The sequence below is a fragment of the Hydra vulgaris genome, chromosome 03, assembly GCF_038396675.1.
Source record: "Hydra vulgaris chromosome 03, alternate assembly HydraT2T_AEP".
Taxonomy (NCBI): domain Eukaryota; kingdom Metazoa; phylum Cnidaria; class Hydrozoa; order Anthoathecata; family Hydridae; genus Hydra; species Hydra vulgaris.
This window is the reverse complement of record NC_088922.1, coordinates 33137512-33149876: the sequence shown is the minus strand read 5'-3', so window position 1 is coordinate 33149876 and position 12365 is coordinate 33137512. Positions and strand designations below refer to the sequence as shown.

The following is a 12365-nucleotide window of genomic DNA, read 5'->3' as shown; positions in this document are numbered from 1 at the left end:
ATTACATTTCGATGTAAAATTTTTCCATAATTATAACCAAAATTACTTTTCAAAGCAAATTACTTTACACGACTTACCATTAAAAGTAAGTTACATTTACAAGTAAAAGTAAAAATGTAAATAGCTTTTACTTGTAAAAGTAAATTACTTTTTCAAGTAACAGTTACTCATTTAAAAAACTTAACTTAAGTAATTAAGTTTCACACCTTATATAATCTATGTGAATAAAAACGAATTACTTCTTTGATCGATTTGATTGAAATGTAAGTAAATTATATATTTTTATATGAGTTATGTAAAGTAATTTATGGGTAAAAGTAATTCGCATTTTTACATCAAAATAAGTAAAAGTGCCATCCCTACGTGTAACTGTTTTTGTAAAGTTTTATTGTTTAAAAATAAATCAATAATTTCGTAGTCTCCTCGACTGTAGTGACTAAAGTTTTAGGTGGTGAATTTGTTAAAAATTTTTTTTTCGTGTTGTTAAAATATTTATGTATATTGTCGTACTAAAAAAGCGATGGTACTGTGTATTGCACCCATTAACATAAGTTGTTTAAATCTACTACTTTATGATTGGATATTATTCTATAGACAATTAACATTCCCCTTAAGAATATGTAGAATATAAATATCGTGAATGTTCTTTTGTATTCACCTATTAAACAACAACGAACTTAAGAACCAGGGGCGGACTGGGAAGGGTTCGGCCCACTATTCCAAGTTTATTAGCGGCCCTATTACTACAGGTCCAACCCCCCCCCCCCCCCAAAAAAAAAAAAATGTTTACTCACATTGTGATTACGGGCCTTTATAAACTTTGTGGGTCGAAGGCCAAATTATCTTTTATACAAAATAATAATTACTGAATGTTATGAATATGTTAATGGTTTTTATACGATTATTATATTTATGTTGTTGTACAATATCTAAATAGTTGATATTGTCATCAACATAACTTTTGCTAAAATCTTGTATAAATTAGTATGAAAACATAACATAAATACATAATAATATAATCAACGTGATAAATTTGATATAACATAAAACATAATTAAACAAAATAAAAGTAATGATACTTTATGGCCTTATGCCCTTATAGGTACTTAGATAGTTAGGTACAGTTAATATAAATTGAAATATTTAATATTTTGACAACAGCTTAGATATTAACGGTGATGAACTCTTTACTCATTCAAGTATGTCTTCAAATTCAATTTCGTCTAAAATTTCTTTTTCAACTGCCATAAGGAGAAATGCTTCTAAGTGTTCATTTCCAAGAGAAGAACGTAAACGATTTTTAATTATTTTCAATTTACTAAAAATACGCTCGCAATTTACTTGACTCACGGATAGTGTTAATACAAATTCTATGGCAGTAAAAAGATTAGCATATAAAGGAGAATGCATATTAAGCGAATAAATTAGTTAACACACAAGAGACAAGAATCACGATTATGTCCATTATCATTTTCTCTCATAGACTTGTCACATCCTAAAAAAAAAATGAATTACCTATTAAGTTTTTAGTTATACTTGTTTATACACCTAGGTTTAAGTTACAACCAACCTAAATTGTTTTTTATTATACCTGTCCTGATATCAGTAGGAAGTTCATATAAATTATCATTAATCCCATCATCTTCTTCATGGCTATTGTCATCAATGCTATCATATATTATACGATGGATTTGTTCAGCGGTTGTTTAACACTATTGTAAATACTTGCAAAATGTTTTAATTCAGCAATTAACAATGGATGGTCTACTGACGCCAAAGTAGACAATTTTTGTAACGCTGATTCTGGAAGATCATCTGACTTCAAATCCTTAAAATGTTTTGGTAAAAGATATTGCATGTCAACAATTAAACTTGTATTATTTATTAATCTCTCTGACAAGCTAGTTTTTAGTTGATCAATAATACACAGGAATACTTCAACCTTAAATTTTTGTTTGGGATTTATTGGTGATTCATCGCTACATATTTCGTCAACATTCGCTTTGTACGTCTTGTTCTGTTTTGCTTAAACTCGGATTCGACAATTATATCTTCAGGTAATTTAACAGTTGTTAACTTGGTATTCATATCCAAACAAAATTTTTCTGATTCTGACATAACATCATCAAAATTAATTTTATCTATTTCTTTAATAGTTGTTTTTACCATTTCCCATGCAGCAAGGAGGTCTAAATTTTTAGTTTGTAAATAAGTTGACGAAGAACCAACAGTAATAAATATTTTTAAAAATACATGAGCTGTACATATGGTTTTAAAATTGCATAAATTTTCTATTAAAGACGAGGCCTCGGATGAAGACTTTGAATCAAATTTACTTGATGTGGTAACAAAGTTAAGAGCACTAAGAACAACTGGATATAAACAGTCAGCACCACTGAAAACCCATTTTAATGCTTTTTCTCGTGACCACCATCGGGTTTCACCAATTTTTTGAAGTTTTCTTAATTTATTCTGACCAGTTCCTAGTTGTTCCTGTTGTTCTTTCCAAACATTCATTCTTTTGTAAGAGTCTGAGAAGAATGTTGATAGACGATTCAATAATCCAAATAGTTTAATAGTATCTTTATTATCACAAGTATCACAAATGCATAAGTTCAAAATATGTGCATAACACCATATGTAAATACTGTTTTCATTTTCTTTTTTTATGTACGCATGAAGTCCATTGAAATCTCCTCGCATATTAGCACCACAATCAAAAGACTCACCAACAATGTTTTTAAAATTAATCGAATGGTCATCAAAACATTTTTTAAATAATTCATACATGCCTTTTCCAGAAGAATTTTTTACTTCTAATACAGCAAAGAGACGTTCCTTTACTTCAGATTTAAAAACATATCGTATACAAACAGCAGCTTGGTCTGTAGACCCTATATCTTGTGTGCTGTCTACCTATGAACAAAATATTTAAAATATGTATTATATACACATATAAAAAAAAAAATATAATTTTCAAATAACATACTTGTATACTAAATTGTTTATCTCCAAATTCACCTTTAATTTTTCTTCTTATTAACTCTAATATAGCTAAGATAACTTTATTAACTGTATTCTTAGAGAGCATTGTTACTAAAGATCCTCTTCCTTTAGAATTATTAGAAATATTTTCTTTGCGCTTTTTACTACTTTCAATTGCAACTGTCAAATAGTCATTTAAAATTGAATCTCGCTTGGCTGTAAACTTTAAGAGTTCTAAAAAGTTTCCTCTATTATAGTTAATACTCTCACAGTTAATATTATATAAAGATTCAGATGAACCTGAACCTCTATAAGGGAGATTTTGTTTCCCCAAAAGCTTAACAATTTCAAAAACTTGCTCTAAAACATGAATACGTTCAAGTGCTTGTTTTTTTTTTTAAATTCATCATATTTATATTTACAAAATTTTCAATATTGTAATTATTGGATGCTAAAATATATGCTTCCACAGCTAAACCATGAACTTGATTATTTTCATGTGATTCAATGGTGGCATATATATTTTTGAAATTTGTACATCCAGAACAAAAATTACTAGCTGAAGAACTGAATACCATGCAAATTGTGCAATAAACAGCTTCTACATAATTATTGCCTTTACATTTTACAGTCAATCATTTTCTTGGTATTAAATTACCTTTTAGGTCTGTTCGATTATATATTCTGTGAAGAGACCAAGCTACATTTTCTAAAAACTTAGGTTGACAAGGGTGAATTGTATTAACAAACTCCAATTTTTGAACCACGGTTAAATTTTTATTTTTGTCGGAAATTTTAAATCAACTTGTATAGTATAACCATAATTTTTCTACAAAAAAAAAAATCTCATATAAATTTAATGGGTAAACTATCTAATTAAAATGGCAATAAGTAAATGTCCTCACAATAGGAATGTCAGTTGTCGATGTACAAACCGAAATAAAATCAGAACCAGTTTTTCCAGTACTGCTATTCATAATACCTGTCTCATCAACTATAATACTATTGATATTGATATTAGAACGCATAATAATATCTTCTACCTAATGCAATCAAACAGTTAGAAACATAAGTTTTTTGTATTTTATAGTCTACAAGACTACACAACACAAATTTATTTAAAAGTATTAGTTTTTTTAAATATCTTTGTGTACATTTTTTTTTAATTTACATTTTATATATTTTAATATGGTATATAAGATACTTTAATACTTTGTACTCACACTAGAAAATGTAGGATTTTTCGTTTCATAAGATTCTATTACTAATTCCAAACTTTTTTCATTGATGTTTAAGTTATTTGAATTATGCACAGTAGATGTACTAGTACATACAGGATCCTGTAATGATAATTCCAATATAAGTTATTTTGAATAAGAAACATAAGTTTTTTTATTCTATAGTCTACAACACAATATTAAAATAAAAGTGTATAGCTAGGTTTTTTTAAAAAATACCTTTGAGTAAAATTTTTCTTTATTTACTTTTAATATATTTTAATGTGGTAGGCAGTCTTGTTAAGAATACTTTTCAATGACGTTTGAAAATTTATGAAAATAAATTTTGATCACGAATATGTTATCGTTAACTGATAAATAACAAAAAAAAAACTCTTTATTGTTTAAAAACATTATTAAAAGGAGTTCACAAATTAAATAAGAAAAAATTTATTAACAGTTAATAAAGTAATCAAAAATCAACTGTAAAATCATAAGAAAATAAACAAACATTATTTTACGTCTTATGAAAAAAATATTTTTTCAAAAAAAATTTTAGTTATTTTGAAAAAAATAATAAAAATGATTTTTTAAATAAGAACTTAGATTTTATTTGTAACTTTTGCTCTAGTGAGAAAAAAACTAACTGTTTGTATGATTTTTAACGAGTTAATAAAATAACTTTAATTACAATGCTTTAATTAATGTACTTGAAAAGATGCTAGTGACGCAATATAACTTCTAACGATGCAAAATATATTTGCTGTTGAGTTACTTAGAAATGCGTTGAGTTACTTAGAAATGCGTTACGCGTTTTCGCTACGCAGCGAAATCTCGGCCTGATAAATGTTATTTTTATTAATAATTATTAATATATAATATATAATTAACACGATATGCAAATGTATAGATATTTAAACTTATTTATTAATGTTTCAATGAATAAATATAATTCTTTAATAAGTAGTAAGTACAAGTGTCCCGTATGCCATGGTAGAGAGGAGCAGATGGGGGTTTCAGTCATTTTGTTATCTGCTTGTGTTTTGGGAAACCTTATTTATAAATTCTCATAAGTCAAAACTATTAACATTAAATAATAATACTTTAGAAACAAAATTTAAATTAGTATATTACGAAAAATTGGTAATTGGAATTTCGAGTTGAACACTAGAATAAAAGTATTTAGTATTCTCGAATAAAAATACAAAACAAAGTATTTTTTAAATATTTAAAAATACACGGGTTGAAAGAATTTGAAAAGTATTTAAAATACAAAAAAAGTATTTAAATACAAGTATTCGAATACTTAACAAGACTGGTGGTAGGTATATAATATACTTTAATACTTACACTTGAAAATATAGGATTATTTGTTTTTATTTCGAATTCCGATGTACCATCATTAAAGTTATCTAAAAATGTTAATGCAATATAAATTAAAATAGGTACTTAAGAACTTAAGGTACTTCATGTCTTCATATATATTTATTATTTATATACATATACTATCTATAACATACCCACTCAGAATTGAATTATATAAACTTATAAACTTACCACTTCGTGTATTGATAGTTGAACAAAATTGTAATTTCTTTTGTTTTGGATGACTTCCTGCTGCTTTCAGCTCGGCAATTCGTTTATCTCTAATTTTTTCCGCTCCTCCTTTACGAATAGTTTTAACTTTATTCATTTTTATTTTTTAGAATTGACAATTAGTCCGCAGTCGTATCTTATATTATACTTGTTAGGTAAATGCACCTATTGTACTTTCCGGTAAATGTACGACGAACAGTATAGGTAATACTCAACAACAAATTATTATTAAGTTAATAATTGTTCCGGCAGTTGTAGTCAGTTTCTTCCTGATATACACCACCACGGTACCACCCACTGACCACAACCAAACACACACACACACATATATTTCGTATTTATTTATAGATTATTGATACGTAAATACGTTGCTATCCATGGCGTATATTGATATTGTCATATAATTATGATATAATACCAATATCCGATAAGACGATAACGTTCGCAGAAACAAAATATTTTTGTTTGTTTTGAATTTTGATGTCTATTTATATTTTAATATTTTATACTATGTGTCTATGTGTTAACGGGAAACGGCCACGTCCAATATAACAATAATTTATATTATATTATAAATTATAATAAAAGATAATAAAAAAAAAGTGCAAATATAAAATTATAGATATCTTTGCTTGAGGCCCAAAACGTTTAAGCAGGTACCGGCCCACTGTGCTATAGAATAGTGGCACACCGGGCCAGTCCGCTACTGTTAAGAACTCTACTCTACTAATAGTTTTTAAAAACTTTCTCTTTGTGTTTAGTTATATCTTTTATCTTAATATTTATAAACAAATCATTGAACTCGTTTTACAAGACTATTCTTTAAAGTGAAACGACACTGTGCATAAAAACAAGGAATAAAAAACTGATTTGATTTCAGCAATCATACAAAAAAACGAGGACGTGCTTATATAATAATCATCAATTGAAGAAATATGCAGAATGCCATTCCAGCTTCAAATTATCGGACAATACCATCTTTTTAATCATTTTTCATCTTTTAAGTCTACAGATTATGAATATGAAAAAAAATGAGAATAATGATCTACCAATCAGAAAATACAAAAAAATCAGGTTATATTAACATGAGTATTAGCAAACAAAGCTGATAAAATCTGTAAGCAATTGTCACATAATGGCATCAATATTTCAACTTTAAGCCAAAAAGCATTTTACTTATAGTAGGAATTACTAAAGTCTTTGATTAACATAAATTCGAGAGTTAAATAAGAATGATCTTTGCTGATACAAAAAGTGTTAATACTAAAAAAAAAAATGAGTAGTTGCCCAAATGCACAAAATGTTCTCGGAGAAAGATATCGCAAAAAACAAAATGCATTGCTGTCATTGAAGAATTACTGGAAACAGGAACCATCTGTAGTAACAAGAATAAACAAATGTGAAAATAAAGTAATGTAGAAACTTTGTCCTACATTAAGTTTATTTTCACATTTATTTATTCATATACGTAAATGCATATATGTATACATATATATATATATATATATATATATATATATATATATATATATATATATATATATATATATATATATATATATATATATATATATATGTATATATATATATATGTATATATATATATATGTATATATATATATATGTATATATATATATATATGTATGTATATATATATATATATATATATATATATATATATATATATATATATATATATATATATATATATATATATATATATATATATATATATATATATATATTGGAACAGCTCCTTAATTGGAACACTTAGCTTTATTTAGAAACTGGAACTTATTCTACTTTCATGAATATTTTTTCTTGTAAAGAAAATAATTTTCTTCATTTTTTGAAACTTCTAGTATTTAAACTTAAAAACTGCACGTATGTGAATAAAATTACTTTTTTTTAAAGAAAAATTTTTTTGCGATCTAATTTTATCGTTGCATTTAAACGATTACAGAAGCTTAACGATATTGAGTTTGATGGTAATTTTTTTTAAATTTTAAATTTTAAGGGTTTCAAGTCTATGTGATATTAAGAGCTTATATCGTAAGTTGTTACTTGTATGTAAATATTTTGCTACAACACCATGGTCCTATGTTGCCCAGAATGGAACTTCAAAAGTTGCCGTAATTGAAAGATGTCATCTCATAACACGCTACTTGACGTCCGAATTATCAGAAAATTTCATTAGTCCGACTGTATAATATTTTTTAAAGCGAATTTCTTTTATAGACATAGTATTATTGTTAGAAATTTGTTGCTTTTTTGGAATTGGTATTTAGTCTTGCTTTAAAGTATGAAATGATTTTTCACAAAATTTTTTTCATAGTCTAAAGTCTAGTCATAGTCTAAGGATATAAAGTTGATTGTAAACATCGTATACTTTAATTAACAAATCATTTTATCTTTTAGTAAAAAATAAAATGTAAAAGTTTTACAAAAGTTATACATTTCTATTTAACGGATAAACTTGTAAGACAACATAAAGTATATACCCAGCATAAGTTTTTTACTGTATATAGAAGTTAATATATAAAGTTGCAAACTTTATATAGTTTATATAGATTTTGATTTATATAGTTAATGATTAACTAAACAAAAATGATGAAAAATAATGATTATATAATGAGTATATAATTAACTTAATCATATATGAATAACAAATAAATATATGAAAAAATAAGCCTGTAATAAGATTATAAAACTCTCCTTATGTATCTTCATAGTAATTTGCTTTTATTTTAGATGCAAACACCACGAAAATATGGAAAATGGAAAGTAGAAAACTTGAAAAAGGCTGTTGAAGCAATAAAACAAGGAGAAATCAGCTTAAATGAAGCTGCTTATGAATTTTGTATTCCAAAAGCAACTTTGTCAAGGCATATAAATGAAAAAAACAAAGTTGCTGTTGCAAATGTGAAATTTCATGGTCGACTTACCACCTTACCTAATGAAATTGAAACAGAACTAGCTAATCACTGTTTATTATTAGAATTGATGTACTTTGGATTAAGGATTGATGATCTTCTTCGTCTAGCATTTGATATTGCGGAAGCTAACAACATCACACATAATTTTAACAAACAAACACGAATGGCAGGAAAAAAGTGGTATTATGCATTTATGCAAAGGCACCCACAACTGTCGCTTCGTGGGCCTGAATCAACATCAATTGCACGTGCACAAGGTTTTAATAAAGAGCGAGTGCAATCTTTCTTTAATTTACTTTCAAAGTTATACATGGAAGAAAAGTTAACTCCAGACAGACTTTATAATATAGATGAAACTAGTTTATCAACAGTACAAGATGGTCAGATAGAAATTATTAGTGCAAGGTGCAAAAAACGAGTTGGAATTATGACTAGTAGTGAACAAGGAAATTCAGTAACAGCTGTAGTTTGTGTATCTGCAGCAGGATTTTATGTTCCACCAATGTTAATATATAAACGCAAAAGAATGAAGCCAGAAATAACAATTGGTGCACCTCCAGGAACTGTATTTAGTACTCAAGAGAAAGGATGGATGTCAAATGAAGGTTTTTTAGATTGGCTCAATCATTTCATTAAAGTTGTTAAACCTTTAAAACAATCAAAAGTTTTGTTGATACTTGATGGTCATGTTACACATTCAAAAAATTTGGCAGCGATATATCTAGCACGAAATGCTGGAGTGCGTATGGTATCACTACCTTCCCATACTACACACAGACTGTAACCATTAGACGTTGCGTTCTTTGGACCACTTGGTACATACTATGATGAAGCTATGCGAAAATGGATGTGGTCACATATATCACAACCAGTAACAACTTGGCAAGTTGCAGAATTATTTGGTGACGCATATAGTCAGGCAGCATCATTGAGAATTGCTATGGAAGGATTTCAGGCTAGTGGGTTGTGGGCTTTGGACATAAATGTATTCACTGATTCTGATTTTACAGCCTCTTCATTTACTGATGTTGGTCCTTCAAACAATCTTCAGTCATCTGAAAGTATAGATGGGATGACAAAACTATCTACAGATAAATCAAGTGAAAAAAAATTAAAATGTCATGTTTCAGTTTCAACTTTGTCTCTTTTGCCAGTGGTTTCACTTGAAGTAAAAAACAAAAAAAGAAGATCACGAACAACTCAGGCGGCTGATCTTACAAGCTCCCCATATAGACGTGCTCTAGAAATTACACCAAGAAATCAAAAGCACACACTAAATCAAATAGCTTCCAAACAAATTAAAAAATCTACAAAAAAAAAGCTCACACTAAATCCAATAACTGCCAAACTATTGCAAAAACCACAGGAAAGCAAAGTAGCACTTGACTCAATCACCATGGACCAAATGAAATTGAGCACATCAAATAAAATTACCATCGCCACCACAGCACACCACATATCACCACTACCATCCCAAGTGCAGAAGCTGCAAGAAAAAAAGACTTATGAATTGCGAAAAAAGGATTAAATATTTGTTGTAATTTTTATTTGTTATTATATCTTTTAAATATCTTTTATTAAAAAGCTAATCAATTAATTTTTCCTTTGAGCCATAAGTTTTATAGCTGTAATTTATTCAAATATTAGAACTGTTCTAATTAAAGATTATATGTGTTCCATTCAAGGAGACCAGTTGCCTTTATTGGAAAAAAATGGTGCCTTGAAAAATCAAAGTTTATATCCAATAAGGGTGCGATCAATACAGTCGAATCATTAATAAAAGCATAGTAGGGTTGTATATCTATATTATTTAATTCATAAATGTTTTCATAGTTAAGCCATCTTTGGTTAATAAATATTTTTTCCTAAAGTGTTCCAATTAAGGCAACTCTCCCCTACATAGCTATATTTGTGTAAATAATGTTTACATAACGAATTTATTGTTCTCAGAATATTTTTTCTATTTTTATACTGCATAGGCGTATAAGCAAGCTCCTTGTTAGAAAAAGGGTATTGATACAAAGATTAATTATACTTTGGTAAATGGTTTTAATTTTTATTCAAAAACTTAATTTTTTTTTTTCTGGATGTAAAGTAAAAAATAATTTTGAGACTTGTTTATAATCAACAATTTCATTGTAGTGGATATTTAGGATGGCTAAAGTTTTGTGCGGCCGTGGCGCAGTGGTTAGAGCACTTGCTTTATAAACAGGAGATCCATGTTCGAAACGAGCTCGGAATATTTTTGCGTCACTGTAAGGAAGGAGCCGTGAACATCCTGGCTAAATGCGCTTCCGCGGTGCTCTGTGACAAGACCGTAAGGTCTTTTTGGGGAACTTAAAAAAAAGAATAAAAAAAATGAACCAAGTCTATCTGCAGTCATACTGGCTCTCAACTATGTTCTTAATCTTCGCATTGCTGAAAAACTGCTATTACTGCGGACGTTACGAGTAGTGTAGATCCAATCTTAAGAAGCTCAAAGAGATTAGGTTATTGATTTTCATCGCAGATTTTAATGGCTTTAGCTAGAGTATTAGGCCTATCTTCAGGTTTAATAACAGACCATTTTTTTTTCCAAAACATAAATTCTTGATCTACAGCTTCTGAGTTTGGAAGATCACTTTTATACACTTTAACTAATTTCTGGAAAGCAGTTATCTCCTCACTGCAAATTATAGAGAGAACCAACCATAAAACCTTAGCAGTAATGCAATTTGTCTTTTGGAATCGTATTTTAATTTCTGAAATGATGCTGTCGAGAAAAGGTATAATCAAGGCCCGTTTATAATATTCATGGGGACTCACTGCAGGTACGTTATTTCTGTAGGCCTATCTCATAGTGATTCTGGGAATCGTTGGTTCTACAAATAATTTACCAGCCATACAAGTAGCTTGTTGGTAAATTGCGTAAGTTTCATTTTTAACATTTTTCCGTAGATGGTTCAAATCGTCGATTGTTTCTTGAATGTTACTGTATGCATACACAATATCAGTTGTGTGCCCTTGTACCTCTCTGTTATATACGACAACTGGTGAAGTAAGCGGTATAAAGTTATAATACCAATTATGAATTCGAACTTAAGGAGTGATTTGGCCTCACTTATTTCTTGTGCGTCCCAACCCATACTAAACTCTATATTGAACTGTTCTATATTAGAGTGTATTCCTAAAATAATCTCTAATGCCTCTGCCATAAATAGTATAGCTAAATAAAAGTGTTCATATGCGGCATCTCTTTCTGACCATCTTTTTTGCACATCCCTGTCAAAATCTTTTTTCTTTCAGTTGATTTACAACGGATCTCTGCAACATGCTCCAACAACGCTCCCTTTTCGGAGAGGTATTGAAATAAATGGATATATTTCTGTATACCTCCAAAATGTTATCAAAGATAAGTATTTTTGATGTTGCAGCAATTGATAAATTCAAATTATGTGAGCTACAATGTGTTACAATTGCTTTTGGTGATCCCTTTAAAATATAGCTGGCAACACCCTTATTTACAGGTTGCATATTTGGTGCGCCATCGTAACACGGCCTCGAAAAGAACTAAGATCAATTCCACTTTCGCTATAAAATTTCATCAAGCCTTCCCCAACATGTTTGCCTGTTATCCTGTCAAGATTCAAA

General features: G+C 28.5%; 2 protein-coding genes across 2 annotated transcripts; one reads left to right on the top strand and one right to left on the bottom strand.

Moving 5' to 3' along the window:
• Positions 1–1610: 1610 nt before the first annotated feature.
• LOC136077712 (zinc finger MYM-type protein 1-like) lies at positions 1611–3513 on the bottom strand. The gene is made up of 2 exons (XM_065791926.1): positions 3022–3513; positions 1611–2916 (listed from the first exon to the last, which is right to left on the bottom strand). Exon 2 carries the CDS (start codon positions 2788–2790, stop codon positions 1963–1965), a length of 828 nt encoding a protein of 275 aa, XP_065647998.1. The 5' UTR covers positions 2791–2916; positions 3022–3513; the 3' UTR covers positions 1611–1962.
• A 4456-nt stretch (positions 3514–7969) lies between these two features.
• Positions 7970–9519, top strand: LOC136078104 (uncharacterized). Its single transcript, XM_065792957.1, has 2 exons — positions 7970–8099; positions 8551–9519. Exon 2 carries the CDS (start codon positions 8551–8553, stop codon positions 9517–9519), a length of 969 nt encoding a protein of 322 aa, XP_065649029.1. The 5' UTR covers positions 7970–8099.
• Positions 9520–12365: the final 2846 nt, after the last annotated feature.